At 41.1% G+C, this 23,965-nt stretch overlaps 1 protein-coding gene across 6 annotated transcripts; it reads right to left on the bottom strand.

The window, feature by feature from the left end:
- Positions 1-698: 698 nt before the first annotated feature.
- On the bottom strand, positions 699-11,442 carry LOC110697512 (retinoblastoma-related protein). Of its 6 annotated transcripts, none has more exons than XM_021874873.1 (19): positions 10,988-11,439; positions 10,265-10,407; positions 9,220-9,324; positions 8,798-8,940; positions 8,607-8,703; positions 8,461-8,507; positions 6,828-7,026; positions 6,519-6,585; positions 6,205-6,384; positions 5,926-6,119; positions 4,706-5,582; positions 4,017-4,173; positions 3,805-3,877; positions 2,363-2,557; positions 2,133-2,249; positions 1,884-2,028; positions 1,665-1,771; positions 1,230-1,345; positions 699-1,150 (listed from the first exon to the last, which is right to left on the bottom strand). In XM_021874873.1, exons 2-19 carry the CDS (start codon positions 10,355-10,357, stop codon positions 1,006-1,008), a joined length of 3,057 nt encoding a protein of 1,018 aa, XP_021730565.1. In that variant the 5' UTR covers positions 10,358-10,407; positions 10,988-11,439; the 3' UTR covers positions 699-1,005. The 6 variants fall into 6 exon arrangements, with proteins under 6 accessions (XP_021730565.1, XP_021730564.1, XP_021730567.1 ...); XM_021874872.1 differs by having other exon boundaries at positions 10,265-10,369; positions 10,988-11,438; XM_021874875.1 differs by lacking the exon at positions 10,988-11,439 and adding an exon at positions 10,034-10,112 and having other exon boundaries at positions 10,265-10,369.
- Positions 11,443-23,965: the final 12,523 nt, after the last annotated feature.

The following is a 23,965-nucleotide window of genomic DNA, read 5'->3' as shown; positions in this document are numbered from 1 at the left end:
ATTATGGCATTAATGAAACAATGATATTCTGGAAAAAAAAAAAATTATATATATATATATATATATATATATATATATATATATATATATATTTTAAAAATAACCCAACAATTAATATGACGACATTTGTTTAGTGTTTCACAAGTGTGAGTAATGAAAATCTATCCCACAATTCCCAACCTAAGCTATACCTCACTCTCAAATAATGAAAATTTTACATGTTAGAAATAAAACGCAGTTAGAGTTAGAATATAACCGTATTGTAAAAAAAGTCTAAACAGTGCTTGTATTGTTAGATAAAGTAAAATATTCTTATACTTGATCATTCATTGCTACAGTAGATGATATGATCCACTTATTTCTGGTTCTTGTTGGAGATTTGGAGGGTTAGGAATCTTAGGATGATTCTTTGCGAAATTAAAATTTTGATTGATTCTTACAGGCCCACATACTTAAACTATACAATGTTTTTGAGAGTAAATAGTAAAAATGTTGTCAAACCCTGGTTTTTGTCAAATCTTGAATTTTTACTTGTCATATCTTTACTTTTACTTGCAGAACGTTAGATTGCTGTATCTAAATCAATATTTATTGAGATTTATAATCAAAAAGTTAAAGAGGAGAGGACCTCAGTTCTTGGATCGATATCTAAGAATGAGAACAGACGATAGAGGCGATAAACACATGGTAATTTACACTTCAGATAAACAGAGGCAACCAATAATATAAAACTATTTACAATAAAAGATAATACACAAGCGTCTGAAAGTGATGGCAGCTATGCTAGCTCTTTCACTTTAGGTCTGGCTTTTAAACAAAAATGAAAGAAATGGTTGTAGACAAGTGTGAGGAGTCTAGAATATACATCATTCATGTACAACCATTAAGTATCAGGCTGCTCTGTTTTCAAGGGCACTGCAGATGAGGTAGTGGCACCGTTTCCATTATGGATGTATATACATAATGTGAGGAGTCTAGAATATACATCATTCATGTACCCACTAACTAATAATCAGGCTGTTGTGTTTTCAAGGGCACTGCAGATGGGGTAGTGGCACCGTTTCCATTATGGATGTAGAAACTGTTAGCCACAAGAGAGTCGCTTACCAGCCCAGCATCAGTATCAAAATTCAGTACTCCCCTAACCTTCCTGTGAAGATAAGAGGTGCACAATCAGCACCACCATATAAAGCATACGTCTTACTTAAGTAAGCGAATCAAATCTATACCTATTCAAACGATTATTTATTGCAGTCAGATCTTTGGAAGGGCTTTGAAAAGCATGAGTGCTTTCCCCCACACAAGCATAGTAGCTCTTTGAGCTGTTTGAAATTAGAGCGTCCATCTACAGTGGAAATTGTGAAAATCAGATATGTGAGTCAGTGTTTAGTGAACTAAAACTATTTGGCAATGTCAAAGATGGCTTAGAAATTTATATTGGACAAGAAGCGGCTGTGAAACTTGGGTAGCAGAGCCTTGCAAAAGGATATAACTGAAACTGCACTAGATCAGATTCCAGAGTACATATTTATGTTAAAGCCCTCTAGATGAATCTCGAATTATTTATCCATGGCTACTTATATACTTAGTCTTCTAGGATGCCTCAATTTAAACCAAAAGAATTAAACTCAATATAAATACTTTGTATGATAACTAATGAGTACCTTGGATGAGCGCAATGGGGAGACATAGACATTCTTTGCAACTTTCTTCGGAGACATGTCAGGAAGACTTGGGAATGTAGATAATTTTGGTGACCCAGGGCACTGACCTAATTAACAAGTAAAAAAAAGAAGCTAAGCCTTGCTAACAATGAAAGTTTCTTTGTGTTTTCTTTTCTTTCTCTATATAAGAAAAAATAAAATACTCATCACAAAGCATACCATCTTTGTCACTATTACTTTCGGGAATTAAATTAGTTCTCGTACATGCAGCATGAGGTCCAAGCTCAACTAGAAGAGGCTTTACAGAAGGTATGAAGACCTCGTTGTAAAACGTTATGATGTCAACGTGATACTGCCCTTGTCTCTGTTAGATGATCAAAAGAAAGCTCAGATTTTAGCCCCCTTACCAATGAGGTCAAAAACACTTGTTAGCTACTAATTAAGTTAAGCAGCTTTCACAGAACTTACATTTCTGCGTGAAGAAGACCAGTTAACAAATACACTGCGAAAAACTTGGGGTTTACATTGAGGTTGCTTGCGGTAGTTTAAAATAATCTCCTTAAATGTAAGCTCATATTGAGAAATCTGAAAAAACAAGCAAAGTTATTCAAAATGTTCTAGAAGCATGATGTGAGAGCCAAGTTAAGCCCCATTATATTTTATGAGATTTTGTTTTAGTTAATTTAATATATACAAACCTTTGCAACTCCATAGACAGTACACAGGATTATTTGGTCAATGTGGCGATCGAAAAAAAGTGAAGTCCGCTGATTAAGTATTTTCTGGAACACACAATATACACTCTCCCTCAATTGCTGAGTCTCAGATTGCTTGTCAGGCTTTTCTAGCCTTTCAATCATACCATTTATTCTGACAGCAGCCAACTTCACAATCTGATACAAGAATGCAAAATATCTAAGTGACATTTCCAGCAGAAGGTCCAAATATCCAAACCAAGCAACAATTTTATATAATACTTGTGTTTTTATTACTTGCAACACTTGCCATTTCACACTTGCCAATGCATTATTTCAATCACCATAAGTTTAATTACCAATATGTAAAAAATTATAAAATTTGATATTATGAAAGTATATATAGAGATGAATCTAACAAGATCCCACATAACTATATTTTTCCTTAGTTAAAAATCATCAAAGCTAGTGTTTTTGGGGGAAGTATATGAGTATATGAATAGTGGAGTATATGAATAGTGTAAAAGTCAATGTGGAGTATATGAAGTGTAAAAGTTCAATGTATTACAAGTAAATAAAAACAGTGGAAGTATTTTTTTTTGGGGAAGGGAGAGGGGCCGAGAAAAAGGCCACTGAGTAAAAATGTGAAATTCGAATACAAGATAACTGAGTGGCATTTAGTAAAAGGCACCAAATCAGGCAGCTAAGTTGGATGAGGAAGAGCAGGGACAACAACAAAGACCAATGAGAAAAGTGAAAACTCTTATGCCAATAACTTATTGAAACAAAGAACTGGTATCAGATTAAACAATTTGATTTGATATGAATATACTAATATATCTATTTAAAAAAAATAAAAACCGGATGGCACTTGGTTACCCGATAAATACTAATATATCTATTTTTTATTTATTAATTATATTATATTGAATGGTATTTGGTTAATGAAACAAATAAGTATTACTAAAGTCTAAATAAAATAAATAGCCAAAAACTAAATAAAAATGAATTTTAAAAAGCCAAATAATCAAAAATAAAATAAAATGTGTTTTTTTCATCTAACAATCACATTTATAACCAGGTTCGACTTTCAAGAACTGGTTTCAGTTCCTACAGCTTTGATTGGGTTCGCGGTTGTGCTCACCCCTAGGCCCTAGGCACAGGCATACTCAAAGCTTGAAGATGGCCATCTAGTTTTATAAAGAACAGTAAAAGTCAATACAGCTGAGTCAAGACACTCCACAACCAGAGCTCACCAGTGATCAAAGGCATTCAATTTGCTGCTAAAAAGTATTAGTCTCTCAAACGTTACTGAAGAACATATTGATCCCAAATACACTAAAGGTCAGTAAAACTAAGTCAAGATACTCAACAAACAGAGAGCGCAAATGACCAAGAGCACTCAGTTTGCTGCTAAACTGCACTAGCAATCTAGCATCTCATACCTTACTGAAGAATATATTGATCCCAGTCTCTGCACAAGTTTCTCCTCCACCACCAGGACTCAGCCTTGTTGGACTGAAAAACACCAAAACCCTAAGTTCAAATAAATCTTCCAAATCAAAGTAACAGAAGATGCCTTTTCCAAAACACTAAAAAAAACATAAATAAATATGAATTTACAGGTCCTTCCAACTAATTTAATAGTTCACAGTACCTTGCAAAAGCAGACTGCAAAGCTGGAGGAGTTAGCTTCTGCTTGAGGTTGTTTATTAAACGATCCTTCACAGGTGATGTAAAAGAGTTGCGTTCTACAAGCATGCTATGATACTCTGTGCAAGCTCTTTTTGGAGACCTAATATCTACATTTGTTGCTACAAATGACAGCACGGAGATAATATATAGTCAGAAAATTTGTAATTTACACTGCAATAACATACTTGTCGTCTTGTCACAAAACTAAAGCAAATACCAACAGGTGAGAGTTTGACCACCCATAGATCTCTACTTATGACACAATACTTTATCAATCCCTTGCCTAAACAATGCAATCTATAGGGCAGGAGACTAGGAGAGCAGAGAGTCAGAATATGCTTATTTTGATACAATATATGCAGGGAAGCGGGATGCATAAGAATCCCGAAACCTGCGTAATCCTCATGCTAAATTTCCTAGAACCCTCTCTTTTCGATTGTTACATAACCTAACAGCGCACAAATTGTGATAAGCTTGCACCAAACTGATTCGGTCATGAAAACTACATAATCAACCAAGTCACAAAACCCCATATGTAAACAGCTCAAAGAGCCTAAATTCACATTATGTATTTAATCAATTATTTGAAGATGTTAAAAACCGAATATATTTTTATTTTGTGGGGGAAGAAAAATAAGATGACTGATATACCTGCTGCAATCTCATTATTAAATGATGGCAGAGGAGGTAAGCCTCCAGTAGACATGTTAATATGTACAGCAATTGCATCTAGGGAGGGCATTGGCTCAGCCAGCAATCCGAAATGATTTATTTCAGCAGACAGAGCTGGTCTTGCAATAATCAAAGAGTTGTACATTGAGGAACCTTTTTCCCAAACCATGCTCTCCAAGAGTCTCTCTTCCAAGGAATTTAAATGCCTTCTAAGCTCTCTTGGAAGAGTTTCCTCATGTCTGATAAAACTTTCAATCACCTTACTAAGATCAAAAGCTGTAATCCCAGTTTTCTCTAATACTGCTGGAAACAACATTGTCACTGTCTTATGAGTGGCCAAAACCAGCTCTGCAGAACATGCAAGCATGCATCTGTGAAATCTTTCATTGGTTAGCAAAGAGGTCAAATTATTCGCATGCAACAACTGAGCCTCTGCTGTGCACATTGCCTCCAAAACCCTGTAGTACAGTTTTAAAGCTTCCAGCCGTCTTTGTTGTGCCCATATATTGTCCGTCAAGTTAAAATTTGGTAGACTCCCAGCAACACATCTCTCCCCAAGAGCACTATTAGGAAAAATGGCTTCCATAATAATATGAGCTCTACGTACAACCTCATTACTTATATTCCTATCACATGACATAAGGTACTTCTCCAACTCAGGAGACGGCTTGGATGGAAGTGGAGAAATGTAAGTACGAAGCCACTTAGCAGTTGTCATTGCAGTGCTCACTGGTGTAGATATCATTCTTATGTTGACACCACCACGAGCCCCATTTACATGCAGTGAAGGTGATCGGCAAGGTGAAAGTGGACTTCCAATTGTTTTCGTTGGAGAGGCCATTGCATCTAATTGTCTCTGAATTTATGAGGGAAAATAAGAAAGAGAGAAAGAAAGGATCATTCGAATGCATTAAAACATTACTTATACATTACTCCTTACTATCTAATGAAATAACACACCACTTCAAGCCTTTCCAATTTATGCTACAGTGAAATATATATATATATATATATATATATATATATATATATATATATATATATATATATGTTAATTAAGTGATTTATAACCATTCTTCAGGTCCTAGGTAGGAGACTCAATAGTGCATGGGGAAAAGGAAAATGATATAAATCATATAAAATAGCGTGATATTCACGCAGGGTAGTATAATAAATTTGCACATTAAATAAAAGATTACCTTAGTACCACTTATGTTAATGGCACCTCCAGAAGGACTCCCTGATCCAAGTAAGCTGTCATCCACATTAACAAAGACTCTTTCATCTATATCACCCTTGTTCCAAATTGCCGCATCATAATCCTTCTCTAACATGCTAATACAATTTGGAAGTGACGAGTCTTCCAACAGGTCTTCAAAGTAAGTCAAATTATCTGCACTCAACAAAGATAGTAATTGAGCTAACCTGGGTCAAATTACTGTTAAACAGGCAAATACAAGAGCACAAATCTTACTGACCTGGGTCAATGTTGTCTAGATTTTCAGTCTTGCATTCTGATGCTGTACATGGTTTTTTCTTCATAATCTCTAAAATCAATTCATTAGCTTTCTCCATCATTTGCTTCACCTCATCTTCAGATGTGTCATATTTTTGGCAAAGTGACGCAATCAGGTTCACACCTCGATCACTTTTTTTTTCTGAAACAGAATTTTATTTCCATCAATTTGATGCTATCCGCAGTTAGTAGAGTTACCCCTCCTCTCTAAACACCAAAGGAAAGAGGTTAATATAGCCAAAGAAAGAGAACATCAATTTATTATGAGCACTGTACCAAATAATGGTGAGTCGAGAACATTGAACTTCCTCAACTGAGCAGGGATGTGAATGATCAAGATACCCTGCATCAAATTTAACTTTTTAAAATGGCAGCTAGCAGTGAAATTAATGTATATTCAATTGTTCAAGAAATTGACATAAATATAGAATCCTGATTAAGAAAATAATCACACTATACAAACTCAGAACACTTTGAAAACTTGTTCAAGTCTTCATGTTTCTTGCATTGAATAAATTTTTTAGAGAGGATACATCCCACAATTCTACAAGTCAATACTACAATAGGTGATAAGTCTAAACTTACCAATACAGAGACTAATCCATTAGTGCAGGTTACTAGGTCCTTAAACCTGCTGAATGCATGGACACGAAGGGCCAGAAACAGCAGCCATCCGAACCTATAATAGTCTGAAATACTATCAGAGGAGGAGGTGCTTGCATCAGCAACCTCCTTATCAGCTTCATTCGTCTTGAAAAATTCTTGGTATGCTCGCTTGTAGTACCTTAAAAAGACATGACACAACAATTAGTCACAAATCCCAATAAATATCTCACAATAAATTTGTTCAAGCAAATTCTGCAAAGGGTGAGAAAATGTTGAAAATTCTAATATATCTTATTATAAGGTAACATAACATTAGAAACAATTGATTCCAAAGGGTTCTTGCATCAATGATAAATGTCCCCGACACAAAATTCAAACTGGAATTTGACTTCATCATAATGATAGTGCATGTATGCTCATTCACAATGAGAGAAGATTAGAAATGCTACATAGTGCATGTATGCTCTGCTATGCCAAACATGAAATTAACAACAGTATTGTACACGAAGTATGGGTTTCCTCCCTTCCTAGTTCCCACAGTTGCAGTTAGTGGTTTGTACAGTACCCAATAATGAAGAAAGCTTTTACTATTCTCAAGTGTTCAATCTGTCTTAAAAACCAGTCAGGGCTTATCTTCTTAGTTCCCCCCTCATACAGCTTACCTTTTTTTTTTTTTTTTTTTTTTGAAAAACATACAGCTTACATTATTTATAACTACACTGGTGCATCATCAGTTTGAGAGCATTTAGATGTGGTAGACAACTAATAAAACAATTTAACTCTCAATTCAAACACAGACAGTTTCAAAAGTAATCATTGCCTAGACAAGTTTTTAAAATCCAAAACAAAGAAAAAAAAAGAGAATAGATACGTTTACGAAAGGCCAAGAATAAATAAGCTGCACACAATCTAAAGGGAAGATGGGCTAAGAATAAATTTTGACACTTCAAGCTTCAACTCTAGCAACCCTATTACAATTTTTTATCTGTAATATAAGGGGAAAAAAAGATATAATGGAAACAATGAGAAAGCATATATATTATGACTACACTATTATCCAATGAATCAAGAATCCTAGTTGTCGACTACAACTATAGACCATAGGAGAAACAATAACAAATTAAGTGACGCAGTCTTCAGAATATAGCACGAAAATTGCTATGGCTAGAAATGTATGACTCCAAGGCAGGGCTCTGAGGTTTAAGCCGTTTAACAACAAGTCTCTGGCCATGTTAAAAGCAAATCAGATAAGTAAAATAGCAGTTTACCCTAATATGTCATCCTTGTCATAATTCAAATGAAGTTCTTCAACAACATGATCAACAACATCGCAGCTCAATTTACTATGTCCGCCATAGATGGTATAAGGGAAACTTTACCAAATAAAATGTTTACATTACAGCCTTACAGGTTTACATTAAAATCACATAACAAAAAAAAAAAATATCACAGCCATCAGCACAAAGAGCTTAGGGACTTCAGTTTTAACTATAATTATAAGCTATGCAGTAAATCCGGCATGATTTGCAAAAGCACAGTTTAAGTGAATTTTTAATCCAAAAAACCAAGACATATACTCAGAAAGAATACCCAGTACAAAAAGAAGGCCTACTTGCTTAAAAGGCTCAAATGCACAAAATTGGCCTGCAACTCTTTCACCTGATCAAATAATGAGTTAGAATAATTCTCAATCAAATAAGTGGATACTCCAATACATTAAACAAAGAAAAGGCATCTGATGTCAGATGTTCCACATACCTCAAGTCTCTTCTCCCAATCTTCACCATACATGTTACTTAAGATTGGGCCAACCTTAACAATAAACTGAGGAAGCTCTTTAAAGAAATCTACAAGACTGGTAAAAGAAATAGAAACAATCACATCCTGAACAGCAAAATACAGTCCACTTATATAAACATCATAATCAAAATCATAGGGTGACGAAGTACTTCAACTTCACGGCTTTTAGTATCTGACACAAAGTAAGTCCACTCTGATTACCACCTTCATTCTTATCACTTGTAGTTCCCTCACCAAGTCTCTTACTGATGTAGATAGCAAAGGCAAACATATATCTCTCTAATTCCTCTGGCTGAAATCAGATATGTGCAGAAACATAAGAAATTGAAAGTAAACGTGAATAACCAATAACTATCATGATAAACTATGTTACTTGAACTCTTCATTTCACCTCAGTACCCGAAACAATATTAGACAATCTGAAATGGAGATGGACACTCCATTACTCCATTTCGGGTCAAAATCAAGACATAAGTCAGACACTTGGACATTGGACATGGACCCAAGTCCATCACAAGTGCCCGAGTACAAGTAACATAGCTTATAAAGCCTACTCGAGATAAAAAGATACCGTTGTGCTTCCGATAAGCGACACATTATTCAACAAAATACGTTTGCTATCAGTAAACAATTTCAAGGCGTTTGAAAACATCTTTTCATCCAATGAAAATTGGTTCTGCAAATAAGTTTAAGTACAGAGTTAAACCCCAAATCCTGCAACAAACTACATATGAACGACAAAAATTGAGAAAAACTTCATTAAACATTTTCTTTCTTGTATAACAAACAAAATTATCCAATTCATAATAATAACTCAAAAACGACAACCCGTAGCAATTATACTGACACAAAAACACCATGATCACCATTAATTATCACTCTAGAAAACCCTCAAATATCATACAAATTCACAAATTATACTCTACTCTGGGTTTCATATCCAAATCATCATGCCCATCCCTGAGCGAGGGCAAGAGGGGTGGCTGGCCTGCTAGGAAGAAGAGGTCCAATTTCATAGTTCAATCCTAACATTAAAGGGTTGTGCAGTACATTAGCAATCAAATTTGATTCAATAATCAAACAAATCACATAATTTTAAAGATATGTGACTCAATTAGGCTCATAATTTTCTTTTCTAGCAACATAATCACTGGTTATGATCTTTCATAATCTTATAGTGATGAATTACTTCAACTTCACGACTTTTAGTATCTGACACAAAGTAACTCCACTCTGATTACCCCCTTCATTCTTATCACTTGTACTTCCCTCGCCCAGTCTCTTACTGATGTAGATAAGAAAGGCAAACATATATCTCTCTAATTCTTCTGGCTTAAATCAGAGATGTGCAGAAACATAAGACATTGAAAGTAAACATGAATTACCAATAAATGTCAAATAAACTATGCTATGTTACTTGGACTCTTCATTTCACCTTAGTACCCAGGTACAATCTTAGACAATCTGAAATGGAGATGGACAATTCATTACTCTATTGCGGGTCAAAATCAAGACAAAAGTCGGACACTTGGAAATTGGACATGGACCCATGTCCAACACAAGTACCTGAGTCCAAGTAACATAGCTTATAAAGCCTACTCGAGATGAAAAAGTACCTTTATGCTTCCAATAGGCGACACATTATTCAACAAAATACTTTTGCTGATGTTAAACAATTTCAAGGCGTCTGAAAACATCTTTTCATCCATCGAAAATTGGTTCTGCAAATAAGTTTAAGTACAGAGTTACACCCCAAATCCTGCAACAAACTAGGCATATGAACGACAAAAATTGAGCAAAAATAAAACTTCATCAAATAATTTCTTTGTCGTATAACAAACAAAATTGTCCAATTCATAATCATAACTCGAAAACGACAACCCATAGCAATTATACTGACATAAAAAACACCATGATCACCATTCAATTATCACTCTTAAACCTTCAAATTTCACACAAATTATACTCTACTCTAGGGTTTCATATCCAAATCATCAGGCCCGTCCCTGAGCCAGGGGAGGAGGGGCAGCCGCCCTGGGTCAATGAAGAAGAGGTCTGATTTCATAGTTCAATCCTAACATTAAAGGGTTTTGCAATACATTAGCAACCAAATTTGTTTCAATTATCAAACAAATCACATAATTTTAGGGATATGTGATTCAATTAGGCTCATAATTTTCTTTTCTAGGAACATAATCACTCATTATGATCTTTCATAATCTTAGTATTTAGAGCCAATAGTTCAGATTTTCGAACCTTACACTTACCTCATTATGATCAAAGATGAACCCTAGATTTTGAAATTGATATGATGATTATTAAAAGAAACAACAACTTACCTCAGAAGCTGCTTCGATGGGCGATACAAGAATTCGATGGAGAACGTGAAGTGGGATATTGAGTGCGCTTCAATGGAGAACTGAGAGAGGGAGGGGAACAAGAGGAGGAGGAACTAGGCAGGGCTATGTTCGCCCGTTGTTTTTTTTCCTTATTCACAGAGCAAGTCAACGGGTTGGAGCCTCATTAATGCCCTAGTTACAAATGGGTCAGACCGTTCAATAAATAAATGGGACGGAACTTTATAGGATCGTCTAATAGGGGTATATGTATGTTTAGGAAAATAATTAATCAATTGTTAAACATCGCCCGCGAATCTCTACATAAAGCACACAAATTTAGTTGAATTGACACTTTTGCCCTATATGTAAAAAACAATAAAAATAAATAAAAAACCTACACACTCTCATCTTCTATCTACTCTCTACCTTCTCATCACCTCTCTCTAAAAAATAATCTTCAAACTATAATGTCGAGGCGGTAAGGCAAGGAAAGGCGGTCACAAGGTGGCAAGGTAAATTTTATTTGAAAAATAAAAAAAATAAAAAAAAAAATAAAACCTCGAAGCGGCGGGGTGTCTGAGACGCCAGACCCACGACGGCGGCGCCTAGGCAGGACGCTACCACCGTGGATCTGGCGCCCAGGCAGGACGCTACCACCGTGGATCAGCCATCTTGGGTGGGCGCCGCCTCCGTGGCCATGACGTCTTGCCCAACCGCCGTCGCTGTGGGGCTGGCGTCTGGCTGGGACGCCGGCTAGGTTTTTTTTTATTTTTTTTTATTTTTTTTTGTTTTTTTTTTCATGTTTTTGTAATTTTTCTTATTTTTCTTCAGATTTTTTTTTTTTTGTGTTTAGGGTTTTTTGTAATTTTTTTTTGTTTATTTTTATATTTTTTTCAGATTTTTGTAATAATAATAACAATTGCTATTATTTTTCGTTATTTAAATGGAGTTCGGTATCGCATTTTCGATCTGGTGCGGGGAAGAGTATGGACGTTATTAGAAGTGGAAACTATTCAATGGAGAGCTCGGGCCCCAGAAACGTTAGATCCCATTGATGCGGGAGCATTCAAGGTTTCCTTTCTTGGTCCGTTTCTTTAATGTTTCTTAGATTAGATTTTGGCTTACAAGTTTTTACCTTTCACTTGAAAGGGTTTTTCTTGTTTTAAGCGTTAGGATTTCTATTTTGATTAGGAATTGTTTTGGTCTAGTGAGTTCCTATTTTAATTAGGACTTGTCTTTAGCAAAAGAGAGTTCCTATTTGAATTAGGACTTGTTTTTAGCAAAGTAAATTCCTAAGTGGATTAGGACTTGACTTTGGTTTTTAGGCGTGTTTAGGAGTTTTAGGAGGATTGAATAACCTAATCTAAGTTGAATTAAACTTAGTTAGTTTAGTCATATCCGAATTAGGAACTTGGGGATCAAGTTTCGGTTTTCTTAGGTTTTCTAGGTCAAATGGGATTCTAATTCAATTAGGATTAGTCTTCTAATTTGATTAGGTTTAGGATTAGTTTTGAGTCTATAAATAAAGGTTGTAAACTTCGAATTATACAAGTTTTGTTTTGTTGATTAAAGCTTTATTGCTTGTTAATTTGGAACGTTTCTTTCCATGTTTTCTTTGTGTTTGACGAGTGAAGTTAAACATAAAAACCCTTAGATTAGGCGAGTGAAACCTGATTTAAGAGAGGTTAGATTAATTAGTGAGTGAAGCTAATTCAAACTATCCTAAAAAAAACCCCTAAATCACGAGATTAAGGTGAGTGAAGCCTTGAAATCAGATTTAGAACCCTTAGGCGAAAACAAACGAGTGAAGCTTGTTTAAACCTAAGACCAAACGAATCAAGAAACACATCACCCGTGGTATTTCAGCCTTGGCTCGCAGAGAACGGGTTCACTATCCTGAGGAGGATGAAGATGATGATGGTGATGAGGAAGATGAGGAGGAGGACGCAGATGAGGATGTGGTGCTTAGGATAGATGATCAGAGTGGACCATATGATGATTACGGTCCATTCAGTTAGAGGCTTGATGATATGTATGAGACGCATAGGGTAGATGTGCGTAAGGGTAGAGATGGTAGATTTGTTAGTAGATCTGGCACATCATCTGCGTCCACTGTGTCTGCGGTAAGCAGAAAACGGTCGAGGGCCGTTAATGATTCTTGGGTGGTGAGGGGTGAGGTGGTTGGGGGACCTGTAGACCGGAGTGTGATTCCTAGCTTTCTAGGACACATAGCTACCCGTATCTGGGAGGACCAGGAGAGGGCTTTGGATACGGGCATTTTGAAATGCCAAACTCGGGAAAGGACTTGTAGCTTTTTGTGTAGATGGGCTGAGGCTTAGCCGGAGGAGAACGAGATGTTCAGCCGGTTGCAAGGCACTAGAGTGAGTCACCTTCCTGCCACTATGCACGATAAGATTGACTCAACACTGATCACGGCTTTCGTTGAGTGATGGCAGTCGGATACGAACTCTTTCCGCCTTCCGTTCGATGAGATGACGATCATGCTGCATGACATCGAGGCCATCCTTGGGATTCTCGCAGAGGGAAAACGACTTTATGTTATGACTGATGCGGATCAGACAGATTTGCTAGTGGAGCTGTTGGGGGTGGACAGGGCTGCCCTGTACACTAGGGCGCTTGGTGTTTGGAATCACGGCGGTGTGAAGATCGTATCCGTTTTATAGCGTTGTTTGCACCCCACTGCACGTAGGACGCATGACACACAATTGGCTACATATGTTTTTCTTCTCCTCGGGTGTACCTTGTTTCCGGATAAGAGCGGAAATAAGCTTAGGCCACGCGACATAGTTGACGCGTGTGAGCCCGACACAATAGGCCAGTTTTCTTAGGGGTCGGCTACGTTGGCGTATCTGTATCGCCAATTAGGATTCTCGAGTCGGGCTGACGCTGCAAGTATCACTGGATGTCTGACTTTATTACAGACCCGGATATACGAGTATTTTCCTGCATTTCGACCACACCGTGACCCTGTTCCTATTGGTGATGGGATGCCACGTGCCTGTGCGTGGAGTCCGCGGTTTGAGAAAAGTCCGTTGACCGACTTCGATCGATATGGTTATTGCTTAACAGGATGTCCCCCTTAGAGGTAAAGTGTATAAATTTAATTTTATATTGTAATGAATTTATTATATGAATCTTACTAATTTGAAAAATGTGCAGGTGAACTGGATGCCTTTCGGCCAGAACCCTAATAATAGGGTACCTAGGACCCTCTACACGGGACTGATTCAGTACCGTGAGATCGTAGAGGCGTACATGCCCCAGCGCTGTCTCTATCAGGTTAGGATTTGTCCAAATTGTCCCTCCTCCACCAGCATGGCCCAGTAAGGCGGTCCGATCTACTTCGTTGAAGGATTATGTCGTCCAATGGCTGGAAAGCATGATTGCCACGTGGGAGCAGTTTCTGATGGACGCCTACCTATGGACTACGGAGCTGCAGAGGCTGCCAACTGGGGTGCCTCCTATGTGTGACCACCGTTACATGGAATGGTACAGCTTGTTTAGGGTAAAAATACCCCTAAGATACGTGGCCCTATAATGGCTTGCCACGTGTCAAGTTCACAACGGTCAGCAAAGGCTCAATCCCTTTGCGACACGTGTCATTGTACCCTAAATTGAGGTACAACTCTCCCTTACTATAAATAGTAAGGGCAAACCTCATTTATGGGGATCGAATCATTTTTCCAACCACCAACCAAACACAAATCCCCTTGCAAACACTCTCAAATCGAGAAGCATTTATTGTCTTATTTCTTCATTAAGAAAGATACTAACTAAATCTTCGGAGGTGGAATACCCCAGCCCCAGCCGCAGTTTTCCGTTACTTGTGCAGGTACAGGCAAAGGAAGGAGCATACTAGGAAATTGTAACTCTCCCATAGGACACATAAAAAAAACCCCCAAACATCTGGCGCCGTCTGTGGGGAGAGTACTTTCTAGATGACTTCAGAACCTGTACTATCGGGTAAAGATAATCAACCTGCTGGCGAGGCTGAGGTCCACTCGGACCAAGATACAGCCGACAATTATGAGGTTGAAACTTACACAGCTGCCGATGGTTCTTTTATAACAAAGCATACTCGTTCCAAAGACAAAAGGGAATGGGCAGAGCAGCAGGCAGGCCCAAACCATCCCATTAGGGGACCGCTTGGGTTAACTCCTGCTTCAGAAGGGGCCACCCTAGTCTCTAGTGATGAACTCATGAACATGATGATGAGTTTCAAAGGGGAAATCAAAGGCCTTCTGGATAGCACAGCCGGCCCCTGTTAGGGTCAGGCGGAAGAAAGGCGTGATTAGGGGATTTTGCTCCCACCAATCGGAATGCGCCACGTGGGCCAATCAGGTCCTGCCAAGTGTTCCCCAGTTGGACCTCTCAGGGCTTGCCACGTGGCACACGCTTATTCGTCCGCCTTGGACCTATTATGTCATGACACGTGGCATACTCCATGCCTAATGGAGAAGTCGGCCACCCAGGCCCAACTTCCGAGGGAAGCCTAATCAGCCCAAGGTTAACCTAAACCTAGATTGGCACGTTTCCCGAGGTTATAAATACCTCCCTTAATCCTCATTAAGGGAGATTACGCAGATTACACACATTAAACTCTCTCACCTAGAGAGACCCAATCACTTTAATTTCCGCATTAATTACTCCTTAATCAAGTACTAACTTGACCGTCGGAGGCGGATCTCCAATCATCCGGAGCATCCGTTTGTTTTGCAGGTACAGGCGTCCGGTTCCAGTCTCGGAATTGTAACTCTCCCGCAGGACATCAGAAAACCCCGAAACATTTTGGCGCCGTCTGTGGGGAGAGTACTTCTGAGATGGCATCCACGTTTGTACCGGCTCCTGAAGAGAGACGTCCCCTGGACGACCCTCTAGTTCAGTCGGACCACGATACTGAGAATGAATTTGAAGTTGAAGCTCACACAGCTTCAGACGGGACCCTAAGGGCCCGACGTACCCGTCATACCGAAAGGAGGGAACGAGAACATCTTCAAACTGGAAGCGAGCTAGCAGGCGCACCGCCTGTTCGGCAGCAGCCAACTGATGGGTATGCTCCCATCACAAGGAACGAACTCATGACCTTCATGAGGGACTTCAAGGGAGAAATTCAAGAGTTGATCAACAAGAAGCCGCCTGCTTTGGACAAGGAGCAGTCGGCTAAGAAACCCTCCACTTCACGGAAGAGGAAGCTAGTTCAAGGGCGAGAGGCGACCCCTCATCTTAAATCTAGGAAGTGGGAGCCACCTGCCCTTGATTTCACAAAATACCGTTTTCCTACTCCAGGAAATAGGAAACCTGTTCGTCATATTCAGGCGGACGGGTCGAGGAAAACATACACAGACGCTCGGTTACTGCTAGAACAGAAGAAGAGTGACCGATTGTCAAAGTCGGCCTCTACTTCAAACTTCCAAGACAGTCTGCGAAATACCTCGATGAGGCATACTCAGTCGTATCATGAGAGTCAGTCAGGCGGCACCTCCCGTTAGTCCGGCTTTCATAGCGACCAGGCGGTACCAAACTTACCGTTTGTACCGCAACAACAGTATTTTTTACAGCCACCTCCGTTTGGTGGACATACAGCAAAAAATGTCCAACCTATGGACTGGCAGCTACGGTTGCTTAGACTTGGTGAACAGCCGTCGGCCTTCTGCAAGGAAATTACTGAAGCCGCTCAGCCGGCCAAAGTGAAAAATGTATTAGTAGGCGCCTATGACGGCACTACTAACCCAGAAGACTATCTGATGGCATTCACCAACCTGATGTACCTTCAAGGGTTGGATGATCCCACTTGGTGCAAGTGTTTCCCAGCGACTCTCAAAGGAATCGCACAACAATGGTTCGGCAACCTGCCGACTGGTTGTGTAAATAACTTCAAGACGCTTGCTTACTTATTCACCTCCAACTTCGCCATGAACATCCCTGCGAAGAAGACGACCCTTGATTTAGGAACAATTCAGCAGGGCGAGAAGGAGGGGCTTCGTTCTTACATCAGGCGGTTTAACCTGATGAGAATACAGATTCAAGGGTTACCGGATGAAGTAGCCTATACTGACTTTTTCAGAGGTCTCAAAGACGGGTCGACCTTCAAATTTGATTTGGTCCGAAAGAGGGTGGCGACTCTTCAAGAGGCCTTGATTGAAGCGGAAGCCTATATACAGGCGACTGATCTTTGTAGTACGGTAAAACAGTCAGACGGGAAAAGGTCCGACAAAAGAGAAGGACGACAGAAGCAGTCGTCAAACAAAGACGAGAAGAGAAAAGAGGTCTGGGCAACTGATTCCTCTAAACAGCCGTCCCAGAAGAAGAAAAAAGAATTCAAACCATACTCCCCAAAGTATGTGTTTAACAAGGATAGCCAATTTATCCTAAAGGAAATCAAGGGACGGATCTCAATTGAGAAGCCGGTCCCCATGAAGGGTTCTGCAAACAATCGGAACCAAGAAAAATTCTGTGATTATCATGAAGATGTTGGTCATCACACCAATGAATGCATCAGTCTCATGCGGTATCTGGACCGCCTGACTGAGCAAGGTGATCTTGACACTTATGTCAAGAAATCTACGGGGAACACTTCCTCGAAAAAGCAGTTGACCAAAAAGAATCAACAGTCCGACAGCTCTGATACAGATGATGCAGTCGTCTACACCATTGCAGGCGGCTTCTCAGGAGGCGGCCCCACTATTAGGGGCAACAAAGACAATATCATACGGTTAGATGTAAATTCCGTTCACCAAGAACGACCCTCCAAATATTCATTTCCTGAGATTGTCATCACTGAAGAAGATCTAGGAGGGGTAAGAGGGCCGCATGACGACCCTATCGTTATTGAATGTAAAGTGGCCAACCAGAGAGTTGGCCGAATCCTCATAGATACCGGAAGCTCCTCAGATCTCATAAGTAGCAAATGTCTGTCGAAACTAAAATATCAGACTGATTGCATACATCCGGCATCCCACCCTTTAGTAGGGTTTGGAGGAGGAGTCGTCCACCCAGTGGGACGAGTGGATTTACCCATCCGCTTGGGCGAAAAAGGGGAAGGACGACACATGGTAGTCCGGTTCCTGGTAGTAGAAGAACTCTCGGCCTACAACATGATTCTGGGACGACCAACCCTGAATAATTCCAAGGCTGTTATAATCCCATCTCTTATGTTGCTCAAGTTTGAGAGGGATAATGGAACAGTCGGGTCCCTAAGGGGAAATCAGAGGATGGCCCAAGAGTGCTATCTCTCGGATGTCAAGCCCACTGTTATGGCCACTATGTCGAGCGGTGGAAAAAATAGACCTTGACAATGTCAAGGAGAGTGCGCCTATTCAAGAAGCAGGCGGCAAGAAGAGAAAGGCATCCCAGACAGGGGCCGCAAGAAAAGACAGAAAATAGCAATCATTGGCAGAGGAGCGGTCGGATGAATTCCGCCCTCAGCCAGCTGGTGAGCATACGGACCTGATGTTAGATGACTCGCGTCCTGACAGAACAATCAAGGTTGGGACGACTGCTCTAAGGGACCTGGGTGACGACTTTCACAAACTATTGAAAGAATACAAGGACATCTTTGCATTCGAAGTCCATGAAATGCCAGGCATTAGTCCTGATCTGGCGGTACATAAACTGGCCGTGGATCCGAAAAAAAGCCGGTACGGCAGAAGAAGCGGAACCATGGCGAATAAAGAAGTCAGGCGGCAGCCGCCGAAGTTAAAAAATTACTTGATGCAGGGTTCATTCGGCAATGTTACTTCCCAGACTGGGTTGCAAATTTGGTGCTTGTTAAAAAGCCGAATGGCACCTGGCGAATGTGTGTAGACTACACAGACTTAAACAAGGCGTGCCCCAAAGACAGTTACCCTCTGCCTAAAATTGATAACCTGGTCGACTCAACAGCCGACCATGCTTTGATGAGCTTTATGGACGCCTACTCTGGTTTCCATCAAATTCCTTTATGGGAGAAAGATCAGGAGAAGACGACCTTCGTCACTGATCAGGGGTGATATTGTTACACGGTCATGCCGTTTGGTCTTAAGAATGCCCCGGCCACTTTCCAGCGAATGATAAACACTGTGTTCTTTGATCAGATTGGGAGAAATGTCGAGGCATATATTGATGATATGATTGTCAAGTCTAAACTTCAGAAAGATCATCTGTCGGACCTCCGAGAAAACTTTCGCCACACTCAAGCGGCACCATGTCATGCTCAATCCCAAGAAATGTGTCTTTGGAGTTGAGTCTGGGAAATTTCTCGGATTCCTTATCAATCAGAGAGGAAGAGAGGCGAACCCTGAGAAGGTGCAGGCGGTCATCGACATGCAGTCGCCTCGTACCATCCGAGAGGTTCAGAAGTTAACAGGTTGTCTGGCGGCCTTGGGAAGATTTCTAAGCCGATCAGGCGACAAATGCCTATACTTTTTCCAGGCAATTAAGAAAAAGGCAAGGTTTGAATGGGGGCCGGATGCTGAGGCGGCCTTCCAGAAATTGAAAGTTCACTTGCATTCCTTGCCGAGGCTGGTCAGCCCTTTGCCCAAAGAAGTACTCTACATGTATCTGGCCGTCTCTGATCATGCGTTAAGCGCTGTTCTCCTTGCTGAAAGAGACGGCTGTCAGCTCCCGGTCTACTTTGTCAGTCATGTACTGAAAAATGCCGAGTTAAGGTATCCCTTAGTGGAGAAATTTGGTCTTGCACTCTTCATGGCTGTTAAAAAATTGAAGCCCTACTTTTTGGCACATGCAGTCGTTGTGTATACAGACCAACCTATCAAGCGGCCACTGACCGTCATGGAGTCGTCAGGCCGAATGATCAAATGGGCCATAGAAATACAGAGCCTCGAAGTTACTTTCGAGCCTAGAAAAGCAGTGAAGGGGCAAGCCTTTGCTGACTTTATTGTTGAGATGACTCGTCCTCCTGACTCTCAAGTTACAGACCAAGTCTGGAAGGTATATGTGGATGGAAGCTCTACTTCAAATGGTTGTGGAGCAGGCTTCATATGTCAGTCGCCAGAGGGCGACAGGTACGAGTATGCTTTACGCTTCAGTTTTCAGGCCTCAAACAATGAGGTAGAATATGAAGCTTTACTAGCCGGAATCCGCATGTGCAAGGCGGCAGGAGCAAGAAAAATAGACGCATGTTCCGATTCACAATTGATAGTGAGTCAGTACAATGGCGAATACAAAGCAACCCATCCGGCCATGATCAAGTATTTACAGGCGGTCCGACAAGTAGTCGGCTCCCTTGAGGATTTCCATCTGACCCAAGTGCCGAGATCATAAAACAACCAGGCGGATGCACTTTCAAAATTAGCATCATCCGCCTCCTGTGATACTCCTCGAACTGTTTTTTGGGAAGTAATGGAGAGGAGAAGCATTGAGGAAGACCCTATTGGAATCTTAGACAGAAGCTCAACCTGGATGGATCCAATCAGGGCATATCTGACAAATGGTACCCTGCCGGATGATCATCAACAGGCGGCAGCACTGAAAAAACGAGCAACCAGTTTTGAAATAATAAAGGGAGAACTTCACAAAAGGGGGTACCTTCAACCCTTCTTAAAGTGTGTTACTCCAGAAAAGGGCGAGAGATACTGGACGATCTTCACTCTGGTTACTGTGCTTCCCATATAGGCGGTAGGACGCTTGCTCAACGGGCAAGGCGGCAGGGCTACTTTTGGCCTACTTTAGAAGCAGATGCGATGGAGATGGTGAAAAAATGTGACAAGTGCCAAAGGTTTGGCAAACTAATTCACCGTCCGGCTACTGACCTCACTACCATTCATAGCCCACTACCGTTTTCTAAGTGGGGCATGGATATTCTGGGTCCATATACGCCTGCTACAGGCGGAAGGAGGTACATACTTGTTGCCGTCGACTACTTCACTAAATGGGTAGAGGCGGAGGCTGTAAAGGGAATCAAGACGAAGGATGTAATTTCATTCATTTGAAAAAATGTCATCACTCGATTCGGGGTTCCCATGTCTATGGTTTTTGATAATGGTCCCCAATTTGAGACGCCTGTTCTCAAAAGCTGGTTGGGTGACCAAGGAATTGCACACTACTTTGTATCTGTCGGCCGTCCACAAGCAAACGGCCAGGTAGAAGCCTTTAATAAAATCATCTTCAGACGGTCTCAAGAAAAAAGATTGAACGAGCAGGCGACCTATGGGCGGATAAATTACCACATGTTCTCTGGGCCATTAGGACGACTGAAAAAGGGGCGACTGGAGAAACTCCATTCCTCCTAACTTATGGTGCGGAAGCTGTTCTTCCAATAGAACACTACGAGCCGACTCTTCGAGTAATGCTATATGACGAAGAGGAAAACTGGGAAGCCATGCGCCTGGCATTAGACTCACTTCCTGAAAGGAGGGGCAATGCTGTCTTGCGCCATGAAATTTACCGTCTGAGAATGACTAGATCATACAACAAAAAAGTACACAGGCGTCCACTCAAAGTGGGGGACTTTGTACTTAGAAAAATGGAAGCAGTTGGAAGGGCTAATGAGTCTGGCAAACTAACTCCCAACTGGGAAGGACCCTACCGAATCTGTGAAGAGGTCAGGGACGGTACCTACCGTCTGGAAACACCCGACGGCCAACCGTTGCCTCGAACTTGGAATGTAGATAATCTTAAGAAATATTTCTTTTGAATGATATAAATAGTCAAGGGCTACTTAATAAAAGTTTGCATACTTAATATTCAATTTTGTACTAAGAGGGGCACGCCTACTAACAAACAGTCGGCTACTCTCCATATTCAGTTTTCATTTTTACTTAAGAGGGGCATGCCTACTGACAAACAATCGGCTACTCTCCATGTTTAATTTTTATTCTTACTTAAGAGGGGCAGGCCGCCTATACATTTACAGTCGCCTACTCTCCATTGAGTATTTCACTTTATCATTAGAGGGGCATGCCGTCTGTACCTTTACAGTCGGCTACTCTCCATAGAAAGAGGGCCGACTGGTTCCAAAACACACAGCCACCCCCCTTATACTTAGCTAAAAATGATCAGGGCCTGGCCGACCCTGTGCCTAAACAGGAGTCTACCCTCCTCTTACTTAGCACCTACGTTCACCAAGAACTAACCAAGCCACAGGCCAAATGATCAGACCAGGCGCCAAGCCAACTGATCCAATCTTCAAAACTAATACGACCTGTCCCAACATCATAGCGGCGTCCGGCGGCATCCCTCCGGATGAAATTCGTCGCAGAGAGCAGCTCCCTTTTGGCATTGCTCTATAAACTAATTACACGGCACCTCTACGACTGTCCCCAAGGGCAACCACGTAGCCGTTTTTAAGACAAGGATAACTCTATCACTAACCAAACCAGTGGTAGCAGTTGACATCTGAGTCAGATGACCGCCTGTATTACTTGGGATAAATGCAGGGGTACCTCTTGAGTTAATAGCCAACAAACATTGCGAATAAAAAAGGTTCAGCCGGCCTCCGCCGCTGGTACCTTTACTACTCAAGCAGGAGTGACGGCGACTGAGTAACGCCAAAGTTAACTCATAGTCACTCTCTCAAACTTAGTATGGAGCCTAAAAGGTATGAGTCGTCCGCCTGTTTTTAGCAAACAGGGGCTCTCAACCACTACTCCTGCTAGGTTAACAACTTATGAGTTAAAAGCCAACAAACATTGGCGAATAAAGGGGAACAACCGGTACCCACCGCTTGATACCTCTACTACTCAGTTACTTGGCGACTAGGTAACAATCATGTTTACTTGGTCACTCCTTAAAAATTTAGTATGAAACTAAAAAGGTGTTCATACAACACCTTTTCACACTAGATTAAATATGGCGGGGAACAGTCGCCTAGACGGCCTAAAGTCTCTAGCCTAAAAACATGACAAGTAGGAAATCACTTTCCTACTTTGTTAATTTTACAAATGATAGGACCACATGCCTAAAGGGGTCCAGTCTTTAAAATGGTTCGAATACCGATTGGATAAATGGCCGACTGATCGTCTTGCCTGGAAACAGACAACCAGTCGTCCAGGGGCATAGGCGGCGTGACTAACTATCCGTACCTGTCTGCAACTATCGGCCATGTAAAACAGTCGGTATAGTGTACATTTGGATATCAGAATATTCAATACTTAAACAAATTTGAAGCAAAACAAAAAGATTCATTAAAAGGAAGCCGGTCATTAAAGACCGGCAAAATATTCAGAGCCCCGCCCCCCTGGCCGGGTAAATACAAACAAACGGCACGCAGGCCGGGGAAAGAAGACATAAAGCTTATGAAGGGGGCCGATCTTCAATATTAGCAGCTGCCGCCTGGTCAGCACTCTTTTTGCTGGACTCGGCTTCAGCTGCATCCTTCTTCGATGCATTACCCCCAAGCGGCACAAGCACCACTACCAGCTGCTCCTCCTCCTCCAACGCCTCTTCCTCAACAGTCGCCAGAATCTCTTGATTATATCTATCAGAACACTGGCGGTACGTTTTTTCCCAGGAGGCAAAGTCGGCATTGGGGAAGAGGCGGCCCCAAGTCATGCGCTGTATTTGAGCAGAGTCTTCCATCATCTCCCGGACCAGCTCTTTCTTTTCTTGCTCGGCCTTTTTCGAGAGCTCCTGAGTAAGACTCTTCTCCTGGGTCACCAGGCGTTCCTTTACGCTCGCCAAGGATTTCTCCAAGGTTTCGTATGAGGACATCTTTTGGCGAAGAGGTCTCAGCTCGGTCTTGAGGGTGTTGATGGTCGCCTCCAGCTCACTATTCCTCTTCTGGGCCGCCTCTAACTGAGCCCGGATAGCGGCGGTAGCCTGCGCCTGATAATAAAGAATATCAACTGTCAGAACTTCATTTTGGGCAATTTGAAACATTGCCTTATCACATTCAGAGGCGGCCATAGCTTTTGTAGCCTTTACCTCTTTGTTCTTCCGGTCAAGCGGCTTGCGAAGGCCGTTCACTCGGAGCAGGGCCTAAGTAAAAAGGGGAACAGGCGTCAGTTTCCAAACAAAAAA

The sequence above is a fragment of the Chenopodium quinoa genome, unplaced genomic scaffold (genome assembly GCF_001683475.1).
Source record: "Chenopodium quinoa cultivar QQ74 unplaced genomic scaffold, ASM168347v1, whole genome shotgun sequence".
NCBI lineage: Eukaryota > Viridiplantae > Streptophyta > Magnoliopsida > Caryophyllales > Amaranthaceae > Chenopodium > Chenopodium quinoa.
This window is presented reverse-complemented; position numbering and strand designations above follow the sequence as displayed.